We start from the raw sequence: 19,606 nt of genomic DNA, 5'->3' as shown, positions 1-19,606 counted from the left end.
AGACAGTACGTTCCAGATCATAACAACTTGCTGCAAAAAATAAATTCTCCTCATCTCCTCTCTGCACCTTTTTGCCAATTGTATTCAATCTGTAACATATCATAGTTTCGAACATACCATGGTTCGAAACAGTACCCCCTTATTCATTGTATCAAAGTCCCTCATTACTTTGAACACCTCTATTAAATCTTCCTCTCTACTCAAAGGAGAATCATCCCTGTCTAGTCTTCCCGCATTAGTGAACTTCGGACACAGAAGTGGCCCATGTCCTCAAGCTCTGGATTATATTTTGGCTGGTCGGATAAATAACTAGTAGCATTTGCACCACACAAACATAGTTGGCATCAAACCATTTCCCCTTGATGTTTAATGGCATTACCATCTCTGAACTTTCCACCATTAACATCTTGGATGTTACCATTGACCAGTGTGATGAACAGTTACTGCCTTATCATCATGTAAGGTGATATCCCCTTTTCGGCCAGGCTTGGAACCCTGGGGACTCCGCCTCTGGCTCCGCCCATCTGGGAGCCATACATAAAGGCCTGCCTCATGGTCTGTATAGCAGTCAGCTCTCGTCCAAATCTGTAGCATAGTTATTAGCCTAATAAAGCCTTCTTTACAGTTTAATCTCTAAGCATCATTATTGAGGGTACCTCAATTTATTAGGCTAAACTAGATTCAGGATGGACGCAGGCCTAAAACCAGAGAAGCTCAATCTGGAAGTACGAACGCCGGAGGCAAAGGAAATTTTTAAATACTGGCTGCGGTGCTTCGAGGCCTACCTGGACTCCGCAGAGACTCCCATTCTGGGGCCACGCAAGCTGCGTCTACTCCACGCCCGGGTGAGTCACAGAATCTCCGCCACGCTCAAAAAGGCGACGATTTATGAGGAAGCGATTGAGTTGCTCCGCAAGCGGTTTGTCAAACCCGTCAATGAGGTGCACGCCCGGCATCTGCTCTCTACCTGCCGGCAGCGCTCGGGGGAATCGCTCGACGAGTTTGTTGAGAAACTCACCGCGCTGGCCAGGGACTGTGACCATCAGGATGTGACAGGGGAAGTCCATATGAACCTGCACATCAGAGATTCTTTCGTGTCCGGCATCCGCTCGACCTACATCCAGCAGCGACTGCTCGAAAACGGGGCAAAAGACCTCCAGGAGACGCTAACGCTCGCCTCCTCGCTGGAGGTGGCCCGACATAACTTGGGTACGTATCCCGCGGACTCTGCCAGCCCCCCCCCGGCCTTCCTCAGACTCGCCCGTATTACAGGCCTGCGCCACGCGGCGACCCGCTCACCATGGGGGCACACCTTGCTACTTCTGCGGGCAGGGCCAGCACCCACGCCCACGCTGCCCAGCCCGCTCCGCGATCTGCAGCGACTGCGGGAAGAAAGGGCACTTTGCGAGGGTCTGCCTGGCCAGACCCAGGGGCCAGAAAAACAAAGAACAGCCGGCCCGAAAATCAGGCCCGCAGGCCTCGCAACGCTGCTGCGCACCGACCCGACACGTCCTCTTCTGCGCGTCATCAGCCTCGTGCAAATCATGGGAGCGGCCATCTGGTCGGCGGCCATCTTCTCGACCCGACACGTGCGACCAACGGCAGCGGCCATTTTACGACTCCGACTACCCGCGACTGGGTGCGATCACCCTCGATCAAACTCGGCCAAAACACCTGCAGAACTCCATGATGCAGGTCCAGGTCAACGGGCACGACACTGCATGCCTCTTCGACTCCGGGAGCACGGAGAGCTTTATCCACCCTGAAACGGTAAGGCGCTGCTCCCTACGCACCCATCCCACATCCAAAACCATAGCCCTCGCATCTGGGTCCCACTCGGTACAAATCACGGGGTACTGTATTGCGGATCTCTCGATCCAGGGTGCCAAATACACCCGTTTCAAATTTTATATCCTCCCTCACCTCTGTGCCCCCCTGCTGCTCGGACTGGATTTCCAGTGCAGCCACCGAAGCCTGACACTGAAGTTCGGCGGACCCTTGCCCCCCCTCACGGTGTGCTGCCTTGCGACACTGAAAGTCGCACCCCCCTCGCTATTCGCTAACCTCACTCCCGACTGTAAGCCCGTCGCCACCAGGAGCCGGCGCTACAGTGCCCAAGATATGGCTTTTATCAAGTCAGAGGTCCAGCGTTTACTGGGAGAGGGGGTCATCGAGGCTAGCAACAGCCCTTGGAGAGCGCAAGTGGTGGTAGTCCGGTCCGGGGAGAAGAAACGGATGGTCGTGGATTATAGCCAGACCATAAACCGATTCACGCAGCTTGATGTGTACCCCCTTCCTCGCATCGCGGAAATGGTAAATCGGATCGCCCAATACCGTGTCTTTTCCACGGTCGACCTCAAATCTGCCTACCACCAGCTCCCCATCCGACCAAAAGACCGCCTCTATACTGCCTTCGAAGCAGCCGGCCGGCTCTTCCACTTCCTCAGGGTCCCCTTTGGTGTCACAAATGGGGTCTCCGTCTTTCAAAGGGCGATGGACCAAATGGTGGACCAGTACGGTTTGCGGGCTACATACCCGTACTTGGACAATGTCACCATCTGCGGCCATGATCAGCAGGACCATGACGCTAACCTCAAAAAGTTCCTCCAGACCGCCCGAGCCCTTAACCTGACCTATAACGAGGGCAAATGCGTTTTCCACACCACCCGGCTGGCCACCCTCGGCTATGTCGTGGAAGACGGGGTCCTAGGTCCCGACCCCGACCGCATGCGCCCCCTTAAGGAACTCCCTCTCCCCCGCAGCCTCAAGGCCCTCAAACGGTGCTTGGGGCTTTTCTCCTATTACGCCCAGTGGGTCCCCAAGTATGCGGACAAAGCCCGCCCACTCCTAAAGACCACCACTTTTCCCCTCTCGGCTGAGGCTCAATTGGCCTTCAACCGCATCAAGGCCGACATCATCAAGGCCGCCATGCACGCGGTGGACGAAACCATCCCTTTCCAGGTAGAGAGCGATGCATCAGACATCGCCCTGGCTGCTACCCTCAATCAAGGAGGCAGACCAGTAGCGTTCTTCTCCCGAACCCTCACCGCCTCCGAGATTCGACACTCTGCAGTCGAAAAGGAGGCACAAGCCATTGTGGAGGCTGTGCGGTGCTGGAGACACTACCTCGCCGGTAGGAGGTTTACCCTCGTCACTGACCAACGGTCGGTCGCCTATATGTTCGATAACACGCAACGGGGCAAAATAAAAAACGATAAAATTTTGAGGTGGAGGATCGAACTCTCCACCTACTCGTACGATATCAAGCATCGTCCAGGGGAGCTCAACGAGCCCCCAGATGCCCTGTCCCGCGGCACATGCGCCAACGCGCAGGAGGACCGCCTGCAAGCCATCCACAATGACCTCTGCCGCCCGGGGGTTACCCGGCTCGTCCATTTCATCAAGTCCCGCAACCTACCTTACTCAACCAAGGAGGTCAAGGCCATGGTCAGGGCCTGCCAGGTCTGTGCGGAGTGCAAACCGCACTTCTATCGGCCAGACAAGGTTCGGCTCGTGAAGGCCTCGGGCCCCTTTGAGCGACTGAGCGTGGACTTCAAGGGGCCCCTCCCGTCCACCAACCGTTATGCCTATTTCCTCACTGTGATCGATGAGTTCTCCCGTTTCCCATTTGCCATTCCCTGCACCGACATGACCTCAGCCACGGTGATTAAGGCACTGCACAGCATCTTCACCCTGTTCGGTTTCCCTGCTTATATCCACAGCGACCGGGGTACATCGTTCATGAGCGATGAACTGCGTCAGTATCTGCTCAGCAAAGGCATCGCCCCGAGCAGAACGACCAGCTATAACCCACGGGGAAACGGGCAGGTGGAGAGGGAGAACGCGACCGTGTGGAAGGCTGTCCTTCTGGCCCTGCGGTCGAGAAATCTCCCAACCACCCGCTGGCAGGAGGTCCTACCCGATGCCCTACACTCCATTAGGTCACTCCTCTGCACGGCCACAAATGAGACCCCTCATGAGCGATTGTTTCTCTTCCCCAGGAAGTCTACCTCCGGGGTCTCGCTTCCACCTTGGCTGACGGCTCCGGGACCTGTTCTTCTCCGGAGGCACGCGAGGAGCCATAAAACGGACCCCCTAGTTGAAAAGGTCCGACTGCTCCACGCCAACCCCAGTTATGCCTACGTGGCGTACTCCGACGGCAGGCAAGATATGGTTTCCCTCCGGGATCTGGCGCCCGCTGGATCCTCCACCACAGACGCCCCTTCCCGCGCCGCTCCCGTGCAGGACCCGTCGCCCCCTACAACACACCCCCTTCCGGCCCAACCACCCGTTGGTGAGCTCCTACTGTGCGCCCCCCCTTGCGCCCCCCCTTTACACACCCCGCCGGCGCCGGCTCCGCTACCCCCGGCCCTGCCTAGTTCCCCTGCCCCGACCCGGACCGAAGCTCCGACCGCTGTGCTCCCGGATGTGCCCTCAACCGGGACGTCCGTGCCCGCCGCACCACCGCCCGAACTGAGGAAATCGAGGAGGACGATCCGGCCGCCGAGACGGATGGACCTATGATGGCACTTCACCCCCGCCGGACTCCTTTTTAAACAGGGGGTGAATGTGATGAACGGTTACTGCCTTATCATCATGTAAGGTGATGTCCCCTTTAAGACCAGGCTTGGAACCCTGGTGACTCTGCCTCTGGCTCCACCCATCTGGGAGCCATACATAAAGGCCTGCCTCATGGTCTGTATAGCAGTCAGCTCTCGTCCAAATCTGTAGCATAGTTATTAGCCTAATAAAGCCTGCTTTACAGTTTAATCTCTAAGCATCATTATTGAGGGTACCTCAACCAGAAACTTAACAAAACCAGCCAAATATACTGCAACAACGTTGAGAATTTTGTGACAAGTAACTCACCTCCTGACACCCCCAAAGCCTGTTCACCATTTACAAGATACAAATCAAGAGTGTGATGGAATACTCTCCAAATGCCCGGGGGAGTGCAACTCCAACAGCACTCAAGAAGCTCAACACCATCCAGGAAAAAGCAGCCAGCTTGATTAGCACCCCATCCACAACCTTAAACTCCCTCCGCCACTGGTGCATAGTGGCAGCAGTGTGTACCATCTACAGGATGCACTGAAGCAATTCAACAAGCTTCCTTCGACAGCACCTTTCAAAGCCACATCCTCTATTAACCAGGCGGACAAAGGTAGCAGGGTCATGGGAAAGCCAACAACTGCAAGTTGCCCTCTAAGCCACACACCCACCTGACTTGGAATTATTTTGTCATTCGTTCACTATCACTAGGTCAAGATCCTGGGGTGCGATTCTCCGACCCCCCACCGGATCGGAGAATCGCCAGGTGCTGGCGTGAATCCCGCCCCCGCCGTGTCCCGAATTCTCCGCCACCAGAGATTCGGCGGGAGCGGGAATCGCGCCGCACCGGTCGGCGGCGGCAGGAATCACGCCGCACCGGTCGGCGGGACAACCCCCGGCAATTCCCCGGCCCGCGATGGGCCGAAGTCCCGCCACTGTCAACCCTCTCCTGCCGGCGTGGATTAAACCACCTACCTTCCCGGCGGGACAAGCGGCGCGGGCAGGCTCCGGGGTCCTGGGGGAGGCCTACGGTGATCTGGCCCCGGGGGGTGCCCTGCGATCGGGGCCCACTGATCGGCGGGCAGGCCTGTGCCATGGGGGCACTCTTTTTCTTCCGCCTTCGCCATGGTCTTCACAGCAGCCGCTGACGTTCCCGCATATGCGTCGCCCGGCGAAGACCTTTCGGCGCCGGCTGACGTGGCGCCAAAGGCCTTTCCCGCCAGCCGGCGGAGCGGAAACCACTCCGGTGCTGGCCTAGCCCCTCAAGGTGAGGGCTTGGCCCCCAAAGGTGCGGAGACTTCCTCACCTTTGGGACGGCCCGACGCCGGAGTGGTTCCCGCCTCTCCATTATGCCGGAAGCAGCCGCCTCGCCGGGTAGGGGAGAATCCCGCCCCAGGAACTCCCTTCCTCACAATCACTGTGGGTGTATCCACATCACAGAGAGAGAAGTATTCAAGAAGCATTTAAGCTCACCAGCACATTCGCAAGGACAATTAGGATTGTGAAATAAATGCTGGTCTAGCCAGCGACATTCACATTCCATGAAAGGATAAAAAATAAAATACCTTCTTCTTACAAAATTGACTTTTACCATCTTATATTCTGCACTGTCCTTCAAACTCATCTCTTACACTAAGCCTATTGACATCCCAACGTACCTTCTCCTTTATTTCAGCCTTCAATGTACTCAAGCCTCTGCAAAACCCATTTGGACATTTTGCTGTATTTACGTCACCATGTGAACACAAGTTGTTATCTTATCATCTCACACCCATTTAGTCACCTGAAAATTTGGGATGGTGCTGCAGTTTGTCAGTGTTTTAGTAAGGCCCCAATTTAATAAGACACCAGACTGATACTAATGCTGATGCATTGGATGTTGACGGATGCATTCTCCTACCTGCTGCTCAAAGTTCATGTTCTCCAGGAACTTATTGTTCATGGTTTCTGCAAACTTGTTAATCGCTCGTAGAAAGACCCTGTAAAAAAAAACAAATCAAAACAATCAAGTAATACACATTTATCAAAATGGCTGTTTGCAAAGGATGGGTGGGGGGATACATTGAAACAGAGTCCTCTTTAAACTGTAAAGGTTTAGCTGAAAGACATATTGATGGTCTCAATCTAATGGGAGGGGGAGCTTTCTAGTTTTGAATTTTCAATACACATCAGGAGCATGTACCCGACATTACTAAAGGATTTCTTCCCATTATTACATCACCTTTAGTAGGATCTCGCTGTGCAAAAATAGACTGCCACTTTTCCCCACTGTGACCAAGTTTCTAAAGTACTTTAATGGCTGTGAAGTACTTTGGGACTCTGTGAGGATGTGAAAGATGCTACAGGATTACAAGTTTGCTTACACCTCGCTGTATCATTTGTCATTTTGTGGACAGTTCTTGGGTTATAGTTCTCTGACATGTCAAGATGGCTGTCAGCCGAGCTGGGCCAATTGTAAATCATCACTTCAGCACTAAGTAAACAAAGAAAAAGGAAACTTTTGCAAGAATCACCGTCACAGAGTGACAAGGGGCGTCATTCTCCGCCGGCGGGAGTCTCCGTTTTGCCGGCACCGGGGGGTTTCCCGACGGCGTGGGGCTGCTCCACAATGGGAAACCCCATTGACCGGCCGGTGTTACGGAGACTCCCGCCGGCCGGTCGGGGCAGAAATGTGGCGGGGCGGGTAGGGGAATTTCGCCCAAGATATATCTGGTACTAAACCCCTGCTCTCAACATTCTTATCAATTTATAAAGGAGCTTGTCTTCCTTTTGCAGCTTTTGCAAGAAAGGCCCATGAGAGACTGAGCTAAGCAGGTCCTATTAGTGATTTACAAATTCTCGGAGTCTAGCTTCCGGCATTAAGAACATGTTGCAGCTGGCCAAAGAGAACTTTTCACCCATTAAAACTAATGTGGAGGCCCACAGTTGATTGTATTGCAGCACTAAAAGCCAATTTTATCCTGTGATTTACATATCTCTCATGACATCTGCTCTTCACTCATGGATCTTAAGCAGCTGTCAACAAACTTCCTTTATCAGGATTTAGTAAGGACAGAGACCAGGAAGACCAAGTCTACAGCAGGAGCACTGCCTCCAGTGAATCGGTAGAAATGTTTGATTTTGTCGGTGAACCGGTGGCACTGGTGAGTTGGACCAGCAGTGCCAGATCGATTTCCCCAGTGCAAGGTGGTTGGAGATGGATGACTAGGCCTTTTCTATCATTAAGTGTACCTCCACAACATCAAGAGCTATGGTTTTGTGGAGGTACATTCATGGTAATTGTCGGATTTTTCATAACGGCATTCAGTTTACCCTCTCCTCCATTGAAAGGAGTTGATTTTGGGATTCATGGCACAAGATTTCAATCAGTTCCCAGAGAAAGTGACCCAGAGCATGTTATGGGAGTATTCAAACAGCTGTGGGTCAATTGTTTTCCAGTGGCCAATGTGAGCAACATGATTGGAGGCTGAAATCACAGCACATACATGGTTATGCTGTCGGACTCACAATTCAGAGGCTATGGCATGGGTTTCTGCTCCCGAGGCAGGCACAGACTTGGGGAAACATCTGGGTCACTCCGCCCTTGTCGGGATAAAGTGCCCCGAGCTGTGGCATCTTCGTTCCAGCGGGGGGTGGGAGAGGCGGGGGTGGGAGAGGCGCGGGGGGGGCGGTGGGGGATGGTAGTTGTGCATGCCTGGAATTTAGCCCTCCCTGAAACAGTTCCGAGGAAGCTACAAATATTGCTGAAAGCTGAGATAGACTTCATTCCACTCATCCCCTCACCCCACCCCAGCCATTCCCAATGCCTATCCATGACAACTGAAGGGAAACACAGAGTCATGCTGAGACAAAATAAAATAATTTTCAATGTACCTATTATTACAGAATTCACCAGATAAAAAACAGCCTCATGGATAAAAATCTTATCCCCATAACCTTGATACCCTTGCCAACTAAAAATCTGTCTCCCTCAACCTTGAAACTATTTAATGACCCAGCCTCTTCAGCCCTCTGTGCTAAGGAATTCCACAAATTTACTAACCTCTGAGAGAAGAAATTCCTCCTCACCTCTGTCTTAAATGAGCGACCCCTTACTCTGGGATTATGCTATTTGATCTTCGACTCTCCCACAGGGGAAACATCTACCCTGTCAAGCCCCCTGAGAATTCTATATGTCTCAATGAGGCTGCTTCTCATTCTTCTAAACTTTAATGAGTACAGGCCCAATTCACTTCCAATGGGATGGTTAAAGCCAATGGAGCGAAGATATTTTCAGTCCAGAACCGAAGGGGGAAAGGCCAGACAGCTAATGAGCCTCAACCGGATGGTGGACTCCAGACTCTCAATGTGACAAAACATCTAAAAATGTGGTTTCGAAACTGAGCCCTAACAACCATCTGCTCTTGATCCTGTGGTTCACGTAATGACTAAAATTAGTTACTCTTTCATGAAAATTTGCATAAACTTATTCATATGATAAAATGCTGCAGAAAGCAGAATTATGCTAATATGTTCCACATACATAATTTGATCTCCCACGACAGTACGGTGGGGTGGGGGTGGGGGGAGGAGCAGGGAATGGAAGGTTCAATTTTATAATTATGCTGCAAATAAGAGGCAATGCCTATCAAATTGACAGCTCGTTGAGCGCAAGTAGCTGGGCTCACATTCAATTGAGACAAAAAAGGTTGTCTTTACTGCGGCGTACAGGCCGTGGCCTGAGGCAACAAGTACACAAACTCACTCCCAGCGAATTCTCCCACCAATTCACGAGCTGGAGAATTCACATCACAGCTCCACTGCCGATTCAAAATTTATACACTCTTTTTATCATCAAGGTGAAGCTTATTTTAAAAAGGAGAAAAGAGGATGAAGCAAAGTCACTCCAGGCCAATGAGTTTAGTGTCAGTCGTGCCGAAAATTGCTAGAATCCATCATTGGGGCCAAGGAAGCGAGCACTTAGGGAAGCATAAGCTGATTAGCAAGAGTCAGCAAGGTTTGCCGAAAGGTCGATCATGGCTAACTGATCTAATAGAGTTTTTTTTTATGATGGAGTCACTGAGTTGTGCTGTGAGGAGGATCGATAGATGCGGTATAATGGATTTTGCGAAGGCAGTTGATGAAGTTCTGCATGATGAACATGGAGACAACCCTGTGGCATTAAAAGCAAATGGAGGGGGAGGAGCTGGTATAAAAGTGACATTCTCAGACTGGTGATCAAGGGTAAAGTGATTTCCCTCAGGTACTGGCATGGGGATCCCAGTTTTTCACGCTATATATAAATGAATTGGATCAGGGGTTACTGAAAATACCTCTGAGTTTGAAGAGGGTACTCAGTTAGGAGGTGTAGTGAATTGTGAAAAAAGAAAGTAGTAAACTGCAAATGCACAGATTGTACGTGAGAAGAACAACAGCAGATGTAGTTCAACATAAAATGTAAGGTCATACACGGTGGATGTTAGAGTGGCAAATGGAAAAATGGAAAAACACGGCGATAGGTGAGCAAGGTGATTAAGGACTTGGTGATCTAAATCATTAAACATCAACTTGGTGATGGAAAAGGTTTATTGGATGCTGGGCTTCATCACAAGAGTCACAAGGAAATAAAAGGGGGGAAGTGTCACCGTTATGTTATTCTCTAAGTCTGAATGAAGACTGAAGACTTATAGTTAACACAAGCTCTTTATTCAAAGGGTTTGTTCTGCTTCCAGAGCTCAACTAGATGTAAAACAGTCAAGAGGTATGACCAGTGAAACTAAGGTGAACTGCCTATGCTGAGCTGTCTCTGTGTGCTGCTGCTCCCTAGCTCTGTGCTTCTCAAAGAGGCGGGTCCTACCTTGAGCTCGACCCTTTATACCCATCTCTAATGCTGCCCTCTAGTGGTGCTGTGACTGTTACATCTGTGCTGCAGTCCCTGGTGTATGTGCAGATGTATGTACAGATGTACAGATCACTACATCCCCCCTTTTGAGTTGATATGTTTCCTAAACTGACCGCAAGAAAACTGTACATAACAAGTGGTGAGAATAAGCAAAGCTGCACACTGCAAAAATGATAAAGTAATACAGAAACAATTAACAGTATTATGAGTCCATCGTTAGAAATGATCATATTCGTCTTGTGGGTGTGTTGAAGTGTTGTTACAAATCCAGCCGGTCGGGTGCCTTACGGCTTCTGCTGGAACGTCGTAACGGTGGAGGTGGGGATGACGGTTTGATGTCATCAAGAGTACTGTCTGGTGTTTTCTGTCTAGGAACGTCCTGTGGACTAATGGACTTGGTCAAGTCCAGTGTGGGAAACACCGGCGTCGTAGGCCGAAGCATTAACAGATCCCGGCGGTTGCAGCGAAAGAGTACTCCTACCAACGACTTGACAATGTAGGACCGCGATGCCTCCTGCCTGATCACCGTGGCTGGCTCAGACCATCCGCCTTCTGGGTCCCTGATCCTGACGATGTCGCCCATGTTCAGTGGCTTCAGTGGGATCACATGTTGATCATAGTATTGTTTTTTGTTTGGACCGTAGTACCCGCATTTTGTTGAGTACCAGAGCGTTATCGGAGTCTCGGAATTGAATCGCCCGTAAGGTTGTCCGGATGTTCCTGCCAAAGAGCATCTGCGCTGGCGACAGTCCTGAGCTCAATGGGGTTGCTCGGTAGGACAACAGCGCTAGGTTGAAGTCCGAGCGTGAATCTGTTGCCTTGCTAATAAGCCGTTTTACGATGTGGACACCCTTTTCCACTTTCCCATTTGACTGTGGGTAGTGCAGACTGGACGTTACATCGGTCTGAGAACTCTTTCCACTCCCAGCTCGCGAAGCAGGGACCATTATCTGACATTACCTCACGCGGGATTCCATGTCACGCGAATGTCTCCTGGCACGCCTTGATGACAGATGACGACGTGAGATCATGGAGTTTCATTACCTCCGGATAGTTTGAGTAATAGTCCATGATCAAGACGTAATCACGTGCTGTGGCATGAAATAGGTCAATGCCCACTTTTGTCCACGGCACCATTGTGAGTTTGTGTTGCTGCAGTGGTTCTTTACATTGTGCGGGTTGATGTCTTTGACAGGTGTCACATGTCATGACCATGTCCGTTATGTCTGGATTCATGCCGGGCCAGTACACAGCCTGTCGTGCTCGCCTTTTGCATTTCTCAATGCCTAGGTGGCCTTCATGAATCTTACGAAGCATCTCGGCGCTGAGTGTGGCCGGAATCACAATCTGCGAATTGCATAGCAGCAGGCCGTCAACTTCAATCAGTTCTGACTTGACATTCTGAAATTGTGGACATTGTCCCCTCGTCCCACCGTGCTGGAGTAGGTGCAGCACCCTCCATAAGGTTGCACCTTTCTGCGTCTTCTGTCGGATTAGGCAAAGCTTCTCATCCAAAGCAGGCAAATTCTCCATGCATAACTGTGTTTGGGCCTCGATTTCTCTGATAGGGGCTGATGGTGCGTTGTCAGTGCCAATGGATCGAGACAGTGCGTCGGCAATGGCAAGGTCTCGTCCTGGGGTGTATATTAGGGCGAAATCATACCTTTGCAGCTTCATCATGATGCGCTGCAGACGAGGTGTCATGTCATTTAGATCCTTGTCTATGATATGGACCAACGGTCTGTGGTCGGTTTCCACTATGAACGTGGGCAGGCCGTACACATAGTCCTGGAACTTCAGAATCCCAGTGAGGAGTCCGAGACATTCTTTTTCGATCTGTGCATATCTGCACTCAGTTGGGGTCATGGCCCTGGACGCATATGCCACATGGACCCAGTCAGACTGGTCATCCTGTTGGAGGAGAATGCAGCCAATCCTGTCCTGGCTGGCATCAGTGGAAATCTTGGTGGGTCTGGTTGCATCAAAGAAAGCAAGGGTCGGTGCCCTTGTTAGTTGCTGTTTGAGATCCACCCATTCATTTTGGTGACGTTGTGTCCACTCAAATGCAGTGGTCTTTCGTAGGAGATTGCGTAATGCTGTCGTCCGTGCTGACAGGTTTGGGATGAACCTGCCGAGGAAGTTGACGAAGCCCAGAAATCGTAGCACCGCCTTCTTGTCGTGTGGTGTCTTCATGGTCCATATCGCAGCGATTTTCGCCTCATCAGGGCTGACACCCTGAGATGATATGGTGTCACCCAAAAAGGTTACAGACTCCTTCGCAAATGTGCATTTTGCCTGGTTCAGTTTCAAACCGTATTTATGAATCCTCTGAAACACCTTCTTCAGATGACAGAGGTGTTCTTCTTCAGTGGTGGACCATACGATGATGTCATCCACACAGACTCTGACACCCTCGATGCCCTCGGTCATTTGCTCCATTATCCTGTGGAAAGTCTCTAACGCAGAGATAATGCCAAAACGCATGCGATTGAAGCAGAAACGTCCAAATGGCATGTTGAACGTGCACAGTAATCTGCTTGAATCATCGAGCTGTATCTGCCAAAACCCCTGCGAGGCGTCGAGCTTGGCAAAGATACGAGCATTCACCATCTCAGACGTGATCTATTCACGCTTGGGGATGGGTACTGTTCCCGGCGAATGTTCTGGTTCCGGTCCGTCGGGTCTATGCATTTGCGAAGATCTCCAGAAGGTTTATTAACACATACAATGGAGCTAACCCAGTCAGTCGGCTGTGTGACTCGCAATATGATGCCTTGTGACTGCAGTCTGTTGAGTTCCGCTTTCAACTTCTCCCGCAGTGGAGTTGGAACCCTCCCGGGCGGCTGAATGACGGGTTTGGCATCTGTCTTCAGCATGATTTTGTATTGGCAGGGTAAGGTGCCCATGCCTTTGAATACGTCAGGGTATTCTTGTAGCATGCTGTGGATTTTAGCTTCCAGGCTTGATGGATCCTGGGGGTGCATATAAATGTGTTGCACCAGCCGCAGGTCTTTGCAGGCCTGTGCGCCTAACAGTGATGATTTGTTGTCGTCTACAATTTCGAAGCTTGGCTGCTTGCGTATCGTCTTGCTGTCCATCCGGAGATGGCACGATCCCTTTGAGGCGATCTGATTGCCGTTGTAGTCCTTCAGCCGACATGCAGCGGGTATTATTTCATGGTCTCCTGGAATCGAATGGAGATCCTTGCTAGTGAGGCCCCAGTGTCAAACTTGAAGACTAATGGAAAGTCATTGACTTGTACAGTCGCAGTCCACTCACTGCTGGAATTAATGCTGTTGACCGGGTGAGGCGTGGCGATTGTTGCGTCATGTTCCTCGATTGTCTCGATCGTGTCCACAACAAGCGAGTTGTCGGAAGCGAGGTTGTCCTCGTCCGAGGAATATCCATCGTTGGGTTTTTTGTGCTCTGTTGAATCTATGCTTTTTACATTGAAGTTCATGTGTTTCTGTCTAGTTGTCTTCATTAGCAGTGCAGCTCTGCACTGTGAGGCAAAGTGATTGTATTTGCCACACTTTAAACATTGTTTTCCAGAAGCTGGACATTGCCCTTTTAAGTGGGCGTGTCCACAGCGGGGACACGTCATGATGCTGTCTCTCCACACGGTGTACACTTCAAATCTTCGGGAGAACTGCGCATGCGTGTGACCTGCATCCAGGTTTGCGCGCGCGGGATTGCCGCTAGAGGAGCGCCTTCTGGATGCCTGGGCCACCACTTTGACGGGCTCGACCTCGTAGTGAAGGTCTTGGTCCTGGTAAGTAAACTCATGTTCTTCTATACTTTTTTCATAGGTAGAGCATCTTTGCACGGCTGTTTCTAGGGTTAAGTCTTTTCGTTTAAGTAAGGATTTTCTAAGTCACTCATCAGATATACCATTGACTATCTGGTCTCTGATGAGGGAGTCATGGAGGTTTTCAAAGTTGCAGGATTAAGCTAGTAATTTTATATCAGTTACAAAACTACTGAAAGATTCTCCCGGTTTTTGTAAACGCCTGGTGAACTTGAATCTTTCAAATATCTCATTGACTTCAGATTGACAGTGGGTTTCAAATTTTGTGATGATTATTTCCAGCTTGCCCGTGTCCTCCCCTGCCAGGTAGGTAAATGAATTATATATTTCTAGTGCCTGCAGCCCAGCCAGGGATAAGAGCAAGGCTATCTTCCTTGCATTAGACGCTGAGGTTAGATCCTTAGCTTCTAGATATATTTTGAACTGTTGTATAAAAAGTTTCCAATTGGAATGCATATTACCAGTGGTCTGGAGCAGGCGTGGAGGTTGGACTGGGTCCATCGTGCCGATTGGTATCTAAAGGGTCTGAATGCTGCGAGGCCTTCCGTGATCGAATGTCTGGTTTAAGTCCTCTTCTCTTGCTGTTGTATAGCTAGCTTGCTGAAATCACACCTGGTACCAGATGTTATTCTCTAAGTCTGAATGAAGACTGAAGACTTACAGTTAACACAAACTCTTTATTCAAAGGGTTCGTTCTGCTTCCAGAGCTCAACTAGATGTAAAACAGTCAAGAGGTATGACCAGTGAAACTAAGGTAAACTGCCTATGCTGAGCTGTTTCTGTGTGCTGCTGCTCCCTAGCTCTGTGCTTCTCAAAGAGGCGGATCCTGCCTTGGGCTCGACCCTTTATACCGGTCTCTGATGCTGCCCTCTTGTGGTGCTGTGACTGTTACATCTGTGCTGCAGTCCCTGGTGTATGTGCAGATGTATGTACAGATGTACAGATCACTACAACCGTCATTTGGCAGCAGATTGGTCAGATCCCAATCGGTGTACACTGTTCAACTTGTGGCTCAACAACCAGGGGGCGGAGACACTGGTCTTAGAATAAAGCCAGCCACAATTCACCAGGACTTTATCTAGGATGAAGGAAATGTTTGAAGATAAGAAACTGACCAAGTTGTGGCTATAGCCTCTGGAGATGAGATTGAGTGTGATCTGACTGAAGTATTCAAAACAAGCAGGTGACTCAGTAGCCGAGATAAGGAATGATTCTTTTCTCCAATACTCAGATCTGGAATGAGCAGGCGGGTTGATTAACTTTAAGACTAGGCGGAAGGTTGGTCCTGCTAGCTGCACATATCAGGAAGTTGTGAACTCACTGTCAATGACTTTCAGTCCATTATTGATGACTGATGGGTAAGGGTCTCCACTGGTAATGTGCATTGTAAAATTGGAATTCAACCTAATCATCTTAGAAGTTGGTCAAAGGAAAACCTTACTGACATGAGTCTTTGAAGGAAAGAGTGGGGACCTATATTGAACAATAAATACCCTTGTGCACAACCAGTAGGAAACCTCTGTCACTTTCTTCTGCAATGCATCATCACTTACAGGTGATGGGTGTGAGCGAGCACTCAGCAGACAGGCAGTGGTCAGACTATGGCACAGATTGAGGAGCACTGGCACTCAGCTCTCTGTGGATTATCATCACCCCCTGACCTCGATAGTGACCCGCTAACAGTGCCGACACAGTTCCAGCACCCTTCAGTGATGTGCCACTTACCCAGGGAAGTGGGGGGACAAGGGAGTGGTGGGTGGGTAAGGTTGTGATGACGAACCAGGCCTCCTCCCAGGTGGCTACATGTTCCTCATCACCAACCTCCAGCCCATCGCCCCACTACTTTGCGAGGTTGTGGAGGACACAGCAGACTGTTATGGGTCAGGGTTTAGAGAACCCCAAAGTGCATCATGGAGTTCACCTGACCCACAACTAGTAATAGATTGTGGTATGGGGAGCACACGGCCCACTCTACAAGTGTGGTACTTCAGAAATGAAATGTTATTTTTTAAAGCAAAACAATGTTTATTCTATGAACTGAAGTTAACCTTTTTAAAACAAACAGTGAATATCTTAGCAACCATTTGGATACTGTTGGGGGGAGGGACGGGGGACGTACCAGGGGTAAGCCATGGGGTGCAGTTCTCTGGCACAGAGTCTGTCCCTGTTGCTCAGAAGGGAAGGGTGGAGAGGAGTAGAGCATTAGTCATTGGAGACTCCATAGTTAGGGGGATAGATAGGAGATTCTGTGGGAACGAGAGAGACTTGCGGTTGGTGTGTTGCCTCCCAGGTGCCAGGGTGCGTGATGTCTCGGGTCGTGTTTTCGGGATCCTTAAGGGGGAGGGTATTATCTCTGGGTTGTTACCCGTGCCACGTGATAGCGAGACGAGGAATAGGGAAAGCGAGGAGTTGAACGCGTGCCTAGAGGGATGGTGCAGGAGGGAGGGTTTCAGATTTCTGGATAATTGGGGCTCATTCTGGGGTCGGTGGGACCTCTACAAACGGGATGGTCTACACCTGGACCAGAGGGGTACCAATATCCTGGGGGGGAAATTTGCTAATGCTCTTTGGAAGGGTTTAAACTAGTTCAGAAGGGGCTTGGGAACCTGAATTGTAGCTCCAGTATACAGGAGGTTGAGAGTAGTGAGGTCATGAGTAAGGTTTTAAAGTTGCAGGAGTGTACCGGCAGGCAGGAAGGTGGTTTAAAGTGTGTCTTCTTCAATGCCAGGAGCATCCAGAATAAGGTGGGTGAACTTGCGGCATGGGTTGGTACCTGGGGCTTCGATGTTGTGGCCATTTCGGAGACATGGATAGAGCAGGGACAGGAATGGTTGTTGCAGGTGCCGGGGTTTAGATATTTCAGTAAGCTCAGGGAAGGTGGTAAAAGAGGGGGAGGGGTGGCATTGTTAGTCAAGGACAGTATCACAATGGCAGAAAGGACATTTGATGAGGACTCGTCGATTGAGGTAGTATGGGCTGAAGATAGAAACAGGAAAGGAGAGGTCACCCTGTTAGGGGGTTTCTATAGGCCTCCGAATAGTTCCAGAGATGTAGAGAAAAGGATTGCAAAGATGATTCTGGATAGGAGCGAAAGCAACAGGGTAGTTGTTATGGGGGACTTGATACTATGATGCGAAGAGGCAAGACTTAGGATGCATCAGATGGAGAGGAAAACTGCAGAGGATGGGCACAATGGAAATGTGGAGCTTGTTCAAGGAACAGCTACTGCATGTCCTTGATAAGTATGTACCTGTCAGGCAGGGAGGAAGTGGTCGAGCAAGGGAACCGTGGTTTACTAAGGCAGTCGAAACACTTGTCAAGAGGAAGAAGGAGGCTTATGTAAAGATGAGACATGAAGGTTCAGTAAGGGCGCTCGAGAGTTACAAGTTAGCTAGGAAGGACCTAAAGAGAAAGCTAAGAAGAGCCAGGAGGGGACATGAGAAGTCTTTGGCAGGTAGGATCAAGGATAACCCTAATGCTTGCTATAGATATGTCAGGAATAAAAGAATGACTAGGGTAAGAGTAGGGCCAGTCAAGGACAGTAGTGGGAAGTTGTGCTTTGAGTCCGAGGAGGTAGGAGATGTGCTAAATGAATATTTTTCGTCAATATTCACACAGGAAAAAGACAATGTTGTCGAGGAGAATACTGAGATTCAGGCTACTAGACTAGAAGGGCTTGAGGTTCATAAGGGGGAGGTGTTAACAATTCTGGAAAGGGTGAAAATAGATAAGTCCCCTGGGCCGGATGGGATTTATCCCAGGATTCTCTGGGAAGCTAGGGAGGAGATTGCTGAGCCTTTGGCTTTGAGCTTTAAGTCATCTTTGTCAACATGGATAGTGCCAGAAGACTGGAGGATAGCAAATGTTGTCCCCTTGTTCAAGAAGGGGAGTAGAGACAACCCCGGGAACTATAGACCAGTGAGCCTTACTTCTGTTGTGGGCAAAACCTTGGAAAGGTTTATAAGAGATAGGGTGTATAATCATCTGGAAAGAAATAATTTGATTAGACATAGTCAACACGGTTTCGTGAAGGGTAGGTCGTGTCTCACAAACCTTATTGAGTTCTTTGAGAAGGTGACCAAACAGGTGGATGAGGGTAAAGCAGTTGATGTGGTGTATATGGATTTCAGTAAAGCATTTGATAAGGTTCCCCACGGTAGGCTACTGCAGAAAATACGGAGGCATGGGATTCAGGAAGATTTAGCAGTTTAGATCAGAAATTGGCTAGCTGGAAGAAGACAAAGGGTGGTGGTTGATGGGAAGTGTTCAGACTGGAGTCCAGTTACTAGTGGTGTACCACAAGGATCTGTTTTGGGGCCACTGCTGTTTGTCATTTTTATAAATGACCTGGAGGAGGGCGTAGAAGGATGGGTGAGTAAATTTGCAGATGACACTAAAGTCGGTGGAGTTGTGGACAGTGCGGAAGGATGTTACAAGTTACAGAGGGACATAGATAAGCTGCAGCACTGGGCTGAGAGGTGGCAAATGGAGTTTAATGCAGAAAAGTGTGAGGTGATTCATTTTGGAAGGAATAACAGGAAGACAGAGTACTGGGCTAATGGTAAGATTCTTGGCAGTGTTGATGAGCAGAGAGATCTCGGTGTCCATGTACATAGATCCCTGAAAGTTGCCACTCAAGTTGATAGGGTTGTTAAGAAGGCATACGGTGTGTTAGCTTTTATTGGTAGAGGGATTGAATTTCAGAGCCATGAGGCCATGTTGTAGCTGTACAAAACTCTGGTGCGGCCGCATTTGGAGTATTGCGTGCAATTCTGGTCGCCGCATTATAGGAAGGATGTGGAAGCATTGGAAAGGGTGCAGAGGAGATTTACCAGAATGTTGCCTGGTATGGAGGGAAGATCTTATGAGGAAAGGCTGAGGGACTTGAGGCTGTCTTTGTTAGAGAGAACAAGGTTAAGAGGTGACTTAATTGAGGAATACAAGATGATCAGAGGATAGGATAGGGTGGACAGTGAGAGCCTTTTTCCTCGGATGGTGATGTCTAGCACGAGGGGACATAGCTTTAAATTGAGAGGAGATAGATATAAGACAGATGTCAGAGGTAGGTTCTTTACTCAGAGAGTAGTAAGGGTGTGGAGTGCCCTGCCTTCAACAGTAGTGGACTCGCCAACACTAAGGGTATTCAAATGGTCATTGGATAGACATATGGACGATAAGGGAATAGTGTAGATGGGCTTTAGAGTGGTTTCACAGGTTGGCGCAACATCGAGGGCCGAAGGGCCTGTACTGCGCTGTAATGTTCTATGTTCTATTAATTCAAAGATAACCCCCAAAGAATACAACACTAAGTAACCTGTATGCTGTCCTTTTACACCAAAAGACTTAACAAACCTTTAAACAGAAGC

The 19,606-nt window shown here is 49.8% G+C and overlaps 1 protein-coding gene across 1 annotated transcript in view; it reads right to left on the bottom strand.

The window, feature by feature from the left end:
• Positions 1-19,606, bottom strand: part of LOC140426764 (dedicator of cytokinesis protein 2-like) — a 1,003,703-nt gene that overhangs the window by 231,883 nt on the left and 752,214 nt on the right. Inside the window, exon 30 of the mRNA XM_072511919.1 lies at positions 6,452-6,530. Within this exon, the coding sequence (XP_072368020.1) occupies positions 6,452-6,530 (79 nt within the window). The remainder of the gene's footprint in view (positions 1-6,451; positions 6,531-19,606) is intronic.

This window comes from Scyliorhinus torazame, chromosome 7 (assembly GCF_047496885.1).
Source record: "Scyliorhinus torazame isolate Kashiwa2021f chromosome 7, sScyTor2.1, whole genome shotgun sequence".
Lineage (NCBI taxonomy): Eukaryota > Metazoa > Chordata > Chondrichthyes > Carcharhiniformes > Scyliorhinidae > Scyliorhinus > Scyliorhinus torazame.
Note: the sequence above shows the minus strand (reverse complement) of the source record. Positions and strands in the feature narration are given on the sequence as shown.